Genomic DNA, 16,939 nt, shown 5'->3' with positions numbered 1-16,939 from the left:
TGTAGAGCCTTAGTAAAGGTAATATGCTGGTAACAAGAAAATTGCTTAACACTTTTTCCAGTAGGTGCAAGTTAGTTTGCAGTAGGTACAAAAAATACACGTTAAACGGCAAGACGGTCTCGCGGTTACGCAACGCTCACGGTATCGAAATTCAAACTTGTCATGCGCGCGCAACTGCCAATTGACGGCTAACCGCTAACGGCTGATCGCAGCGGTGTAATAAAGTAGGTCGGGCGGCAGTTGTTTTTTTTTTCTTTGTAGGAGATCTGAACACTGAACAATACAAAAACTATAACTAACAAATGTTCTTTTTAGTTACCTGATTTATTCATTATTACAAGTTATGTACAGATATTTTTCTTTGCTTTTTGCTCTTCAAAATCATATTATAAGAATCTTTAATATTAATCTTTTTACAAATTAAAGATTAGTTAATTCTTGAAATAAACACTCATAATAAAATCTGAAACATGAGTATAATATTATTATTTATTACTTCATAAATAATAATAAATTAATGATTAATTATGTAGGTACTGACATATTTAATAAATGAGGAATGAATTAATTCCTGTTGAAGAATATTTGTCACTGTACCAATTTAATTTTTATCTATATTATAACATCAATTTTCCCTGAACATGAAAAAGTGACTGTGTTCTTTTTGTTACATGCAACTATGTAAAAAACTAACTACTGAAAAAAAAGAAATTATGGTTTTAATTTATTTTTATCTTTTTTAAATAATTGTTCTGTAGACAATTTCAAATGTTTGAATTTCTTTCATTTCAAATCAGCGGCAAATTTTTACTTTTTCGTCACAAATAGCTTTAAATATCTGCATAGTCTTTAGCAGAATATGGATATTTAATTTCTATTTTCTAATCATTTGTGTTAATGATATTTAAATAACAATTAAATACAAAATTTAAATTACAATTATAATTATTATTACCAACCATATAATTATCTTAAGAGGACGCCTCACCCGCATGTGTTGTCTCTGTCTTACAAGTGTGTAACCTAGAAAATTGTACACTCAGTAGAACACATGTTGCTCCTTTGGTTTAAAAATTAGAGTGAATTGACCTCTTATAACATTTAGAAGATCTTATTTTCCATGTTTTATCAACTATAGATGCAGCAATTTTTTTCTTCTCAAAACATCAAAGTAGCTTCACTGTCCGCTTGTTTCTTTTTCTTGATCATCTAAAAAACGATACAATTTTAAAATAAGTTGAAAATAATATAAAAAAGTGGACAAGTGGATGTCGTTTGCTCTACAGTAGGCACTGTAATGGATGGTATTACATTAGTATTCAATGATATAATATCACTGTATAAGAAAAACGATTCTGAGCAAAGATGGTTAGTCAGCCTATGATATTACCAAGTATATTTGATGATATTATTGTGAATAAAGTAATTTATATATTATAAAATATTTAGGTGAAACCTTGTTTTAAGTTTTCAATTCTTAGCTACCTATAAAAGTTGAAGCATTTTATACATTTTTAAATTTTGTCAAAATTCAAACTTTAAATGCTTATAAAAAAAAATTGTGCGTATGTATTTTTAACGAGATTTTTAATATTTTTCAATTGCTATTGTAACAATATATTAGTAGCCTTGTATAAAATTTTCACGCTTTTTGACATTTATAGAAAAAAAATTAGAAACAGAAAATGTTCATACACATATCAAAAGAAGTCAAATTATTTTCAAAATTGTATGATGTATAGAAAATGCTAGTATAAACATTCAATGAAATTTTCAAGTATCTATGGTCATTTGTTTTTTAATTACTACAAAATAAGAAAATTGTTGCATGAGAAATCGAGTGAATATCAAATGTAAAAATATTAATTTCAAATGCTCATAAAAATTTAATTTGACTTTCTTGTAGACATTTTTTTTTTTTTTTTTGATAAAGGTAGACAAACTTATGAGGAATCCTGTATTACACAAATCTTGATTTAAAGAAAAAATTTTATTAATTTCCAACTCAAAATAATTAGCTGAGTTTTGTGATTTTTCCGTATTTTGTCAATATTTGAACAAAATATTTGATGTTTAGAAAAAAAAAATTTTGACCATGGATTATAAATTTTTTTTTTCTACCTTTGTAATAATATACTAGGAACCTTATATTAAATTTTCAAGCTTTTTTAACCAACAAATATAATTGTATTGATATTTATAGAACAGAAAATGGTGTTTAGAAAATTCTAATAATAACATTTAAAAGAAATGTCATGTATTTACAGTCATTTGTTTTTGACCACCAAGAACCAAATTTGATTTAAAAAAATAAAAATAAAAGAACATATTGTAAATCAAATTACAAATTTAAATACAAACTCAGTACAATTTTTGTTTTTGTATACTTTTTGCTTACGTAGATATATTAGTTTCTTTTAATGTATTTATAAAATGGTTTATTTTTATGTTTCTAAATCTTCCATAAACTATTATCTCTTGATAATTATTCAAGAACACAATAATTTTTTTGAATATTTACTTGTTTTTAATAGGATGTGCTACCCAAATGTATTGTCTCCGTCTTACAAATGTAAAACATACCAAAAAACTGTTTGGTGCTTAACAACTTAACTCCCCCTATATTTATAGTAGAATTACCAAAATTCCACAATGGATAGGGAAAAACATTATCCGTGAGTAGCATTTTAATTTTTTTGATAATGTAAATACAATTACAGTTATCTGAGAAGTTATCAGATCATTAGGTTTTTTTTTTAAAAAATTTATTATTAAAGTTGATTGATTAGTGTTATCATAAAAACTAAACTGTTACGTCACAAATAAAGTTCTCTATGCATTGTGGAATTTTGGTAATTCTACTTTAAATGTAGAGAAAAAACTGTTTTTAGAAGTGTTATACATTTGTATGGCGGAGACAACACATTTGGGTAGAACATCCTCTTAAAGGATATAATAGGTACACTCCTTAAGTTGTTGGGTCATTTTCTTTGGGTGTTTGACTATGATATTCTACAACACACTTGTACATCAATAACAAAAATGTCTTAAACATTTTTAAATCTGGCTTATAATTTAATTTTAAAAAGTTATGGAACACTGAAATTTGAAGAAAAAAAGAAATAAAAGTAATTATACAACATTTACAATTTAAAAAAAATCAGATTGACATCTAGAAATAATTTAAGGAAATACAAAAGGTGGGTTTTTATTGACATTTAATAATATAATAATACATAATATACATAATAATACATAAAACACCTCATTGGTTCGTTGGAAGCATAGTTGGTGGTGCATGTTGGAATTAAAAAATTGTATGTGACCTGGTGTGTCTAGAAAGAACTTTAAAGTTTAATTAAGATAAAAGGTAAGGAGAAGTAACATAATCATTTAGTAAGCAATTCAAAAATTGAGTTCCATAATTTTTCTTTGATCAGCTAGCGAGTTTGGGTTAAGGAGATCTGCAATTGGTGCATAGTCATGAAGTATATGTGGAACATTTAATAAAAAAACTGTGTGTTGAATAAATCTACATGGACTCCTTCTATTCAGTAAGAGTCGTGAGTAGTATGAGCATTACAAATAATAGAGCCATGCTCAATTGCTCAAGAATCAGAGGGACTAATAGTAGTGTTTTTAATAATTTGTTAAATGTGTATGAAAATGATTTTGAGAGAAGGCTGTTTGTCAGCCTGTATATATTACTAACTATTAAATATATTTAATTATATATTTGTATTGCTAAATTAATAGTTGATTTTAATATTAGCAATTCATAAAGCGTTTTAAGGTTTAACCCTTTCTCTGATACAGTATTTATCTACTGCAACCAGTGTATGCTATGTTAAATAAAATATTTATTGTTTTTTTAAATTTTTTTTAAGATTTCAATTTTGAAATCTATATGATATAATTATTTAGGTTTAAAATAATGTGAACCATGGTTTTCAAAATTTGTACGGTTACCGGAAAATGGGAATATTTTAAATACAGGGATGTAATAGTACGCCTGGTCCAGTGAAATGGTTAAATAGGCAATAGTCTAAATGAATTTAAATATTTTGAAAATGTCATTGCGCACCTACAGTAAAATATAATAATACCTACTAACCAATTTCAAGTCCCAAATGGTTAGTCTTTGTTTAAATATTAAATTTAAACAAAAATTTGAACCTCAAATACCTTTAGAAATAAATTGTAATTTTATTTGTTAGAGTTTCAGTAAGAACTACTTATGTGAAAACTTGAAATAAATGTTGAAGCTTTAGCAAAAAAATTTAATAAATTTTACATTTTTAACTGCAAAAACTGCTCATTTTCTTGATTTTAACAAATTTGTTGTATACATAATTATATTTTTGTTTTTAGTTTGGTGGTACTATGCCTGAAACATCTGTTGCATCCACTTCATCGCTGATGTTAAGGGATAATGAACAATCATCTCATTCCATACCTGGGACATCTACTGCATCTACTTCATCTACTTCATCACTGATGTTAAGAAATAATGAAGAATCATCTCATGAAACTCCGTCCATACGTTCTCAATCAATATCAAAACGATCAAATAAGTTTGGTAATTCCATGCCTGGAACATCTACTGCATCTACTTCATCACTGATGTTAAGAAATAATCAAGAATCATCTCATGAAACTCCGTCCAAACGTTCTCAATCAATATCAAAACGATCAAATAAGTTTGGTAATTCCATGCCTGGAACATCTACTGCATCTACTTCATCACTGATGTTAAAAAATAATCAAGAATCATCTCATGAAACTCCGTTCAAACGTTCTCAATCAATATTAAAACGATCAAACGAGTTTGGTGATTCCATGCCTGGAACATCTAAAGCATCTACTTCATCAATGATGTTAAGGAATAATCAAGAATCATCTCATGAAACTCCGTTCAAACGTTCTCAATCAATATTAAAACGATCAAACGAGTTTGGTGATTCCATGCCTGGAACATCTAAAGCATCTACTTCATCAATGATGTTAAGGAATAATCAAGAATCATCTCATGAAGCTCCGTTCAAACGTTCTCAATCAATATTAAAACGATCAAACGAGTTTGGTGATTCCATGCCTGGAACATCTAAAGCATCTACTTCATCAATGATGTTAAGGAATAATCAAGAATCATCTCATGAAGCTCCGTTCAAACGTTCTCAATCAATATTAAAACGATCAAATGAGTTAGGTGATTCCATGCCTGGAACATCTAAAGCATCTACTTCATCAATGATGTTAAGGAATAATCAAGAATCATCTCATGAAACTCCGTTCAAACGTTCTCAATCAATATTAAAACGATCAAACGAGTTTGGTGATTCCATGCCTGGAACATCTAAAGCATCTACTTCATCAATGATGTTAAGGAATAATAAAGAATCATTTCAGGAAACATCGTTCAAAAGTTATCGATCAATATCAAAACGATCAAACGAGTTTAATGTTTCCATGGCTGGAACATTTAAAGCATCTACTTCAACTGTGATGTTAAGAAATATTGAAGAATCATGTCAGGAAACATCGGTCAAAAGTTATCGATCAATATCTAAACGATCAAATGGGTTTGGTGATTCCATGCCTGGAACATCTAAAGCATCTACTTCATCAATGATGTTAAGGAATAATAAAGAATCATTTCAGGAACCTCCATCCAAAAATTATCGATCAATATCTAAACGATCAAATGGGTTTGGTGATTCCATGCCTGGAACATCTAAAGCATCTACTTCATCAATGATGTTAAGGAATAATAAAGAATCATTACAGGAACCTCCGTCCAAAAATTATCGATCAATATCTAAACGATCAAATGAGTTAGGTAATTCCATGCCTGGAACATCTAAAGCATCTACTTCATCAATGATGTTAAGAAATAATAAAGAATCATCTCAGGAACCTCCGTTCAGACATTCTCGATTACTATCAAAACAATCTAATAAGTTTGGTGATTCCATGCCTGGAACATCTAAAGCATCTACTTCATCAATGATGTTAAGAAATAATGAAGAATCATCTCATGAAACCCTGTTCAAACATTCTCAATCAATATCAAAACAATCAAATAAAAATGGAACCATTTTAAATGGACGTAGTAATAGTAATAACTATCAAGGTAATTCTAGTAGATCACTTACTACAAATGATTTACAATCAGAACTTGATGAAGAATCAGATGATGATTCTTGCATAATAATAACAGCTCCAATTGAAATAGTTGAATTAATATCAGAGGATGAAGACGATGATAATGATCATATTACAATTGTTGATGATATTGTAGATTTAACTGACTACGAAGAAACGGTTGAATTATCACAGGATGAAGTAATAATTGATTTATCATCAGATAGTGAGGACAATGAAAATAATGTAATAAATGAAAATGTCAATAAAGTGACTGAAAAATTATACTACTGTTCAATCTGTCAAAAGAAGAATATTCTCAACCATGATTGTTCTCAACATACTAAATCATTTTTTACTTGCTTGGTTCCTTGCTGTAACGTTTTATCAAGATCAAAAAAAGATTTTACATTCCATTATCAACCGCATATTGGTATGTCTTCATCAGCAGTTATGTGTCATCGTTGTTTTAAAGGAATAGATAAATCTAACAATGATGGCAATGGTCGTCACATATACTGTGATCTTGAAAATGCATTTAGATGTTATTTATGCAATATAAGATATGGAAATATACAAGAATTTGCCTATCATAAATTGAAATGTCATGGTGCCGTTTTAATGGACTCAAATTGTAATTATTTATGTTTACATTGTGACGAATCATCTCAAAATATGAAAGAAATAAATGAACATATGAAACATTGTCTTAAAAGTCAGGCACAAAATGTAACTGCAGCTAGTATGAAACCACAAAAAGAAACAGAATTATTACCTGTTCAGATAAGAAAGAAGAACGTAAACAATAACACAATTGTGCGTACATCAGAACATGTACTTTTTACTTGTTTAAAACCTTCTTGCAATATAATTTTCCAATCCTTCAGCAATTTTAAACATCATTATCGTCACCATTTTGAACTTGGAAATGCCTTGATATGTTGGCAATGTTGTAAGCCATGTTCTGACATACCAGATCTTAGAGCGCATCAAGTCAAAAATAAATGTCGTATTCCTGGTATGTACAAATGTTATAAATGTCCTGCAAAATTTGATGATCTTGAAGGTTTGAGTATTCATAAATTAACTTTCCATGAAGGTAAATTAATTGCCAGTAAAAAAAATAGAAAAACTATTATGTGTGCATTTTGTCAAATGGATATTAATATTTTCGACTTCAAATCTCATTTGGCCAAATGTCAAAAGAAGAATAGCAAACAAAATACTTGTACTACGAAATCTAAAAATGATTATACTTGTTTAACTTGTGAAAGAGTGTTTGCGTCATCAATATCCTTATCAAATCATTCGAGGATTCACAATCGGTCTCGAATTTCAAATTTGAAAAAAGAAAGTACATAATCTAACAACTCAAGAACATTTTGAATTTGTCCAACTTAAGATAAAATCAAGAAACTGATGGATTGTTTATGTTTAAAAAATGATCATCAATGGCAGAACGTCGCATAATATAGACTTAATATACTAAAATTATTTGTTCTATTTTATGGTTTGTTTTATATTTGTATAAAGTACCTACTCATTTTTTATTTATAATGTATGTTTAAATAATTTTCATTTAGTATAATATTTATTTTAACTATGAAATATAATGGGTAAAGAGTGTTTGCGTCATCAATATCCTTATCAAATCATTCGAGGGTTTACGGTCCTCTCGAATTTTATATTTGAAAAAAAGAAGGAAAGAAGTACATAATGTAAGAACTCAAGAACATTTTGAATTTGTCCAACTTAAGGTAAAATCAAGAAACTGATGAATTGTTTATGTTAAAAAAATGATCATCATTGGCAGAACACCGCATAATATAGACTTACTTATTATTATTATACTAGAGTTAAAATTTTTGTTCTATTTTATGTTTTATTTTATATTTGTATAAAGTACCTACTCATTTTTATTTTTTATTTATAATGTATATTTTAATAATTTTAATTTAGTATAATACTTATTTTAACTATGGTTTATAATGGGTTTCATATATTTTTTAAGTTTTCAATTAGTAGACGAGTTCGGCAATGAAATTGTGTTAAAATAAGGATATTAGATATTTTTAAATATATTAGTTACTGTCAATAATATCCAGACATTATTAAAAATAGCTAGTATATTTAACTCTTTTTGGTTTTTTAATAATATTGATATTATTAGCTAGTTGTTTTAGTATTGCCTAACTTAAGCAATTAATATCACAAATAAATAAAAATTTTTTTTTGTAATTCACGATTCATTATCATTATAGACTAAGACCCTGTATCAAAAAAATTTTACAAAGGCTTAGTTTTAAGTACCTACATTTAACAAAAAAAATTATACATTATAATATTACTATTTAATAATAATTAACTATATATTAGAAATGTAGGTATTACTGTAATTTTGGAAGTTAATATAATTAGTATTATATTATAATTTATTTGGATGTCATTTATCATTTCACAATAAACTGCAGTGGTATTTTTAAAATCAAATCCGTTTAGCTGAACAACAAGGAAATTTATTAGATTTGCAGATTTGCAGTGGTATATTTGGAATCTTTGAGATTCCATAGCTGATGTCTCCAGTTCACGAAGAGCGATTTCTTTTTTATTTGCAAAATTGATGATATTTTCAAGGTGAACGAATTTTTTGCAATTACACGCTTAAGTCAACTAAATAAATTATTAAAACAAGGTACAATTATTTATTTATTTGTGCTTAAAATAAATTTATAAAGTTTGTCATTAAATAAAAAAAAAAAAATTAATATCGAATTCAGTTATACATAATATCAAGGCTAGGCATTAACGAGTTAAAAAGTTTAAGTTAAGTTAAAAGTTTATTTTATTTTAACTTTTTAACTTAACTAGTTATTTTTGGCTTTTCATTAACTTAACTGTTAACTTACTAAATTTCTATTTTAATTAACGAATAAATTTTTCATTTTAAGAAGTAAGTTAATTTAATTTATTTAGTTTTTAATTTTATTGTATTTCACAATTTCAGTCTATTTTGTTTTCATATCAAAAAATATTTAGCTTGATTTGTTTAAAGTTAAAAATTTATATCATTCGAATCTAACTTATATGGAAACACTGTATAAAGTATAAACTCTATAGTCTGTAATTTAGTTTTGGTTTAGAAAAAAATTAAGTATGCTAGCGTTGTATAAACAAATTAACTTTTTTTTTAACAAAAAGTGTGAATAAACTTTTAACTTAACTAAGTTAACCTATTGTTAAATTAACTTTAAACTTTTTGTTATTGGTGCATATTGATTAAATTTAACTGAGTTAAAAAAATCACTAACTTGCCCAGCCTTGCTTAATATGGATAAGAATATGCAGCCTTGTTATGGATGCAATGATAGGCCAGTGGCATGGGATGTTCAAACAACAATTACAGGAGGATTTGAAAATGGTGACAGTCAATGGACTCATTTAAAGATAGAGAATACATTGGCTAAGATTTGTAATACGCTGTGATTTGGATTCAGCAATTAGGTTAGCAATGGACTGGAAGTCAGAAGGAAAAAAGATCACAGTTTTCGCCTCAGAAGAGATTGATTGATGTGGAAAAATATTTGCAAGACACGGGAGTGCTGAAATGGAAGGATATAGTGCAGAATCGAGGCAAGTGGAATGATTTGGTGCTAGTGGACAAAACTCTTTTAGAGTATTGAAAGCAAGAGGAAGAAGACAATAAAATATAATAATATATACACATGTTTTTAACTTAATATTAACTTCTTAACTCGGTACCAGGCACCTAATCATTGCCACCTTTAAGATCTTTTATATCAATAATTATAGAAATAAAATAACTAACCAAGGTTGACTTAAATTAACTAATTTATTTTCACAATTGTGAGTAATAGAAGTATAAAAAATCATAATTAATATTTCAAGTCAGTTTTGATGAATTTTTTTCTTAAACAATAGTAAAGGTACTCCTTGATTTACATTACTCCTCATTATATATTTGTTTCAAATTATTAAGAACTTGTAAATATTTTCTAAATCTTCTTCTTTGCTTAAATTATCAGTTTCATTTAGTGGAAAGCCAATTAATGCAGTGATATGGATGGTACACCAAGGATTATGGGACACCCAAGTCCCAAATATCGCTTCGCATAGTGCTCACTCTAATAATATTTTTTTAAATATACATATATTTAGAATTATTTAATTTTATATAGATTATAGGTGTATTCAAATACGTGTGTTAATCTGTTACAATAATAAGAATGAAAATCTCAATTTTTTCTAACAAATTTTATTCCTGATAGCCAATCTATAAAATTATTTTTAGAAAATATTTGATAGTTTGCGCAATTTTTGCTTCTAATACACCCTGGCTTTTACTATGCCATGGTTTACCGTGAACTGTCTTAACATCACCCCAAATTAATTTGTTGTAATTCGGAATTTTATTTATCAGTTTACAAAATTAATGGCAAAATTGAAAAACAATGACATGAAAGGTTGTTAAAATCTAAATTATTAAAATAAAGATAAAAAATATACTTAACACAATTTATTTAGATACAATTTATAAATTTAAATTATTTATCTATATTTTTTACTTTTAATTTATTATTAATTTAGAATTATTCTTATTGTTTTTTAATTTAAAAAATTTTAAAATTCTTTAATATTATTAATCATAATTATTAGATTCTGGAGTGATAAATGTATTGGTTTTACAATGATCTGTGCTTTTTTTTAAATTTTTTTAATTTTAGTGTACTGATTTTTTGTACAGTAAAAATACTTAGACCTCCTTCAATAGCATCTTTTCTGATAAAAAAAGTGAATCTAGTTTGTACTTAGAAAGTCTAAAATCTCAATAGTTCTGAAAAGCGCTGAGAAAGAGAAAAAAAAAAGAAAAATTAAGGAATACTGAAATTTTTACGCAAAATCAATTTTGGTTTTTGGTGTGACTAAAACAAATTATTGTAGATACATGAAATTTTCACTGAATGTTTATATTAGCATTTTCCTTACACCACAGTATTTTTAAAATATTCTTAGCTGTTTACGGACATATTATGTTTCCAATTTTTTTAGTAATTTTTTATAATCGTCAACAAAATATTATTTGTTGGGTCAAAAAGCTAAAAATGTGATACAAGGCTCCTAATATATTGTTACAATAGCAGTTAAAAATATTAAAAACAGTCAAATTTTAACAAAAGGCTTTTAAATCACGAAAATGTGCAAATTATTTTGAGTTAGAAATTCCTAAAAAATTTTCTTTTTAAATTAAGATTTTAAAATGTAATACAAGATTCCTTATAAGGTTATCTACCTTTATCAAAAAAAAAAAAATGTCTAAGAAAGTAAAATTACATTTTTATGAGTGTTTTTTAGTATTGGATATTTACTCGATTTCTCATGTAGCGATTTTCTTATTTTGTTGTAATTCAATAACGAATAACTGTAGTTACTTGGAATGCACCATATGTTTATTTTATCAGTTCCTATAGGTAACTACTTAATACAATTTTCAAAATATTTTTGACTCGTTTTCAGCTGTTTACGAACATTTTCAATGACCAAACATTTTTTCTATAAATGTCAATACAATTTTATTTGTTGGGTCAAAAAGCGTAAAAATGTAATACAAGACTCCTGATATATTGTTACAATAGTAGTTGAAAAATATTAAAAATACATAGGCACAGTTTTTTTTTATAAAGTAAGTTACTAAGTAAAGATTAAAAATGTAAAACAAGGTTCCACATAAGTAGGTTATTCTGCAACAAAAAAATATAGTCTTTTTATAGTTAATTTATGTATGAAATTACATATTAAGTAAGTATTAATTTAACAATATTATTCGTGGGTAAGTAAATTAAATTTCCCAAGTATATTATTATACACAAATATTGAAATATGATAATATGCAAATAATATTAATTAAAATTACCGGCTACCGTATTAATAATAACAATATTAATATTATATAAAATATCCTAGGCAGACAAACCGTCTCCGTTCAGAATCGTTTTTCGTATACAATGATATTATATTATTACTTTCAATTGAATTCAATTTTAATGCCAACCATTACAGTGACCCGCTCGTAACCTATTATACAGCAAAGTGACACCCACTAACATGATTTTTTTTAAATTGTTATCTTCAAAATTAAAGTATTGTTTGAAGTTCATTTTCTTAAGTTGGTTGACTTACAGCTAAATCATAATTAATAATGCATATTTAGGGTTCAGCAAGTTTGAAGTTAGGTACTCAATAAATTGTTACCAGATACAAGTAACTAGTTACCTGTAACCTGTTACTTATACAATTGAACCCAAATGGCCAGAAACACTAGATACAAGTTACAAAATAATATTATATTGGTTACATATAAGATACAAATTACATCAGTTTTTTTTTATTATTTGAATCACAAAGTTATTTAAGAATTCAAATTATAGAAAAAAAGTTGGGTCTTTTAGGGGACGTAGCAAATCCAGCAAATGATAATAATCTTTTGACTGGCAAAGAACATTGATCTGTATTGTACCAACTTTTGTATAATATAATTTTTATTTAATAAAGCCAAAGATTTATTTTTATCATTTAAATATTATATCTATTCTAAGTAAACTTTATTAATATAATTTTCTGAAGATAGTAGGTACATAACAAAGGTAAGGTATACATCAGAACATTTTAATTTATCTGCATTTTCTTATTGTTCAATTGTTATTTATTGTATATTAAAACCAGTACTGGGCGAAGGATGCTTTAAAAAATAAATTAGCTCCTTTTCGCGTTCCTAAATAAAGAATATTTTCTGTCCCTCAATAATTTTAAAATTGTTTTAATATAATTTGTAGTAAATCATTGTAAATTTATAAAATGATCAACTTTTATAGCTAAGGATTGAAAATTTAAAACAAGGTTCCATGTAAATAGTTTATATATAAATTACTTTATTCACAATAATATCATCAAATATACTTAGTAATATCATAGGCTGACTTACCGTTATCGCTCTGAATTGTTTTTCTTATACAATGATATTATATCATTGAATTCAAATTTAACACTATCCATTGAATTGACCCACTTGTAACCAACTGTAGTACTGTATAGCAGAGCAACACTCACTTTCCCACTTTTTTTTAAGAAAAGGATAATTTATAAATATTTTTTATATGATTTAAAAAAGGGAATTAGGAGGTGTGGGGGCATAGCCTCAATAACATTTAACAAGTGATGGGGGTCTCTCTTTTTTGAAAAGTAAACAGTCCCCTTACTTTGATTTGGCCAAGTCTCTAAATCCATTACAGTGACCCACTTGTAACCTACTGTACAGCAGAGCGACACCCACATGCCCACTTTTTTTTAAAATTATTGACGATAAGAAATTTTTGTTTTGTTTAACATTTTGAAAATTTAATTGAATATTCCTTATAACTTATTATTATATTTTTTTTATGAGCAACTGTTTGCATTTCGGTAAAATTCGTCAATAGGTATCACGAAAATTGAAAATAATTTTGAGTTCTAAATTCATAATAAATGTTCTATTTATATTTTATATTTAATATTTGAAAATGTAAGACAAGATTCCTTTTACATTTTCCTATTTTTCTATTATTTTAATATTTTGTGATTATTTTTTTCATCATATTCATTACATATTTATATTATTAATTTAAAAACTACGAATACCGAAAACAAAAAATGAAAAGTATTCTAGAAAATGATATCAAAATAAATTAGTGTCTTTAATATGGTAAAATATTTAACATTAATTTAAAAAAAAACGAAAAACTGTACATATCTAACGGTACAAAACTTGGCTCTTAAGTACTTAACATTTTGCCATTTTGGTGCTCCTAAAAACCCATTTGAAGCTTCTTAAGAAAATTTAAAACTATAGTAGGTAAGTAAAAATATTGGTACTTACAATAAATAGTACCAACTATTAGTAGGTATTATCATTGATTATAAATACTACTAGTATTTATAATCAATGGTATTATGTTATTAAGAATGAACAATATTAGTTAACGATTAGGAATAGGTACCAATAGATGTCTTAAATTATTTTGCACTACCGTATTATTTATATTTATGTTTTGTATAAAACTGATATATTACCTATTATAATTTCTTATTTGAGATTTTAAATTATATGATTTATCTAAATACATAATTTTTACATTCTGAACGGAGTGATGAGTGTATTGATTTTACAATGATTTTTTTTTTTAGTTTTGTCTGTCACCACTGTTCGGGGCAGTAAAACTGTTTTGATTTCTTCAACAGTATCTTGTTCGATGGGATGAAATAGTTTTCAAAAGCGCCGGGAAAAACAACAAAAATTAAGGATAAACCGATTTTGGTTTTTGGCATAACTCTAAAACAATTGACCAGACAGATACATGAAATGTTCGCTAGTTGTTTTTATATCATTTTCTATACACAATAAAATTTGGAAAATATTTAGGTTTGTTTTGAACTGTTAAGGAATATTTTTTGTTTCCAATTTTATTAGTCTTTTTTTCTATGATTGTAAATAAAACTTTATTTGTAGGGTAAAGAAGCTTGAAAATTTAATACAAGGCTCCTACTATATTGTTACAATGACTTGAAAAATATTAAAAATCCTTAGTCACAGTCTTTTTTATAAGCATTTAAAGTTCAAATCTTGCCAAAATACTGAAAAATCACGAAAATTAGTAAATTATTTTGAGTTGAGAATTCATAAAAAATTTTCTTTTTAAACCTAAGATTTGAAAATGTAATACAAGATTATTCATAAGTTTGTCTACCTTTATCAAAAAAAAAATGTCTACAAGAAAGTCAAATTTAATTTTTATGAGCGTTTGAAATTCATGTTTTTACAACATTTGATATTCACTCGATTTCTCGTGTAACGATTTTCTTATTTTGTTGTTTATTTTTTTTTAATTAAAACACGTATGACTGTAGATACTTGAAAATTTCACTGAATGTTTGTACTAGCATTTTCTATACACGATAAAATTTTGAAAATAATTCGACTTTTTTACGGACATTGTCAGTTTTCAATTTTTTTAGTTTTTTTTTCTATAAATATCAATAAAATTTTATTTGTTGGGAAAAACAGCATGATAATTTAATATAAGGCTCCTGATATATCGTTCTAATAGCAGTTGAAAAATATTAAAAATACATGGGCACAATTTTTTTTTATAAGCATTTAAAGTTCAAATTTTGACAACATTTATCAAATTTATAATTTATTAATTATTTTGTAGTTAAAAATTTATAAAATATTTAACTTTTATGGCTAAGGATTGACAATTTAAAACAAGGCTCCACGTAAATAGGTTATATATAAATTACTTTATTCACAATAATATCATCAAATATACTTGGTAATATCATAGGCTGACTGACCGTTTTCTCTCAGAATCGTTTTTCTTATACAATGATATTATATCATTGAATTCAAATTTAACACTATCCATTACAGTGACCCACTTGTAACCTACTGTACAGCAGACCGACATCCACTTACCCACTTTTTTCTTTTTAAATCCAAGTTTTGAAAATGTAATACAAGATTATCCATTAGATGTCTACCTTTTTCAAAAAAAAATGTCTACAAGAAAGTCAAATTAAATTTTTATGAGCATTTGAAATTCATATTTTTACATTTGATATTCACTCGATTTCTCATGTAACGATTTTTCTATTTTGTTGTTATTCAAAAACAAATAACTGTAGGTAGGTACATGAACATTTTACCGAAAGTTTATATTTTAATTTTCTATATACATTACAATTTTGAAATTATTTTGACTCTTTTTGAGCTGTTTACTGACGATGTCAGTTTTCAATTTTTTTAGTTTTTTTTCCTATAAATATCAATAAAATTATATTCGTTGGGTAAAAACCCGAAAAATTGAATGCAAGGTTCCTGATATATTGTTATTATTGTTACAATAGCAGTTGAAAAATATTAAAAATACATAGACATAATTTTTTTTTACAAGCATTTAAAGTTCAAATTTTGACAAAATTTATCAAATTTAAAATTGAATAATGATTTTGTAGTGAAAAATTTATAAAATGTTCAACTTTTATAGTTAAGGATTGAAACTTTAAAACAAGGCTCCGCGTAAATAGGTTATATATAAATTAGGTACTTTATTCACAATAATATCTTCAAATATATTTGGTAATATCATAGGCTGACTGACCGTTTTCGCTCAGTATCGTTTTTCTTATACAATGATATTATATCATTGAATTCAAATTTAACACCATCCATTACAGTGAATCACTTGTAACCTACTGTACAGTAGAGCGACATCCATTTACCCACCTTTTTTTAACACTGAAAATCTTTTTTTGATATATTCAAAATAGCCAATTTGTGAATCTGATTATATAAGAACAATTTTGATAGTAAAAACATTTATCTAAGTCAAGTAGTTTTTTTTTTATAATGTTTCAAAATATTAATATTTTTTTGATTAATGAAATAATTTTTTTCAAAATTTTTTTTTTGGGGATTGCTGACATATTTTTTAAATTATTTACTTATCATATAATTTTAACAATTTTTGTCATACGCTTAAGTAGCATAATTTTTTTTTCATTAGGTCTTTCTATTACACTTTGTATACTAATATGTATTTGTTATATTTTTTGAATGAAATATAAAAATATGTTTTAAATTTTTAATAAATTAAAATTGACTATTGTATTTAGTTTTATAAAATTTGATACACTAAGTATTCAATGTTAAATTGTCATCAAACATTTTTGCTCAAAATCGTTA

General features: G+C 26.1%; 1 protein-coding gene across 2 annotated transcripts in view; it reads left to right on the top strand.

The window, feature by feature from the left end:
- Positions 1–16,939, top strand: part of LOC132936434 (uncharacterized) — a 64,643-nt gene that overhangs the window by 2,823 nt on the left and 44,881 nt on the right. The window contains exon 3 of one of the 2 annotated variants that reach the window (XM_061003165.1): positions 4,372–15,456. The exons of the other annotated variant lie outside the window; for it this stretch is intronic. Within the exon in view, the coding sequence (XP_060859148.1) occupies positions 4,372–7,506 (3,135 nt within the window). The 3' untranslated portion in view covers positions 7,507–15,456. Of the gene's footprint in view, positions 1–4,371; positions 15,457–16,939 lie in introns of those variants that run through there. 2 annotated transcript variants of the gene reach the window in all.

The sequence above is a fragment of the Metopolophium dirhodum genome, chromosome 1 (genome assembly GCF_019925205.1).
Source record: "Metopolophium dirhodum isolate CAU chromosome 1, ASM1992520v1, whole genome shotgun sequence".
Lineage (NCBI taxonomy): Eukaryota > Metazoa > Arthropoda > Insecta > Hemiptera > Aphididae > Metopolophium > Metopolophium dirhodum.
The sequence above is the reverse complement of the archived record's forward strand: the minus strand, read 5'-3'. Positions and strand labels throughout refer to the sequence as shown.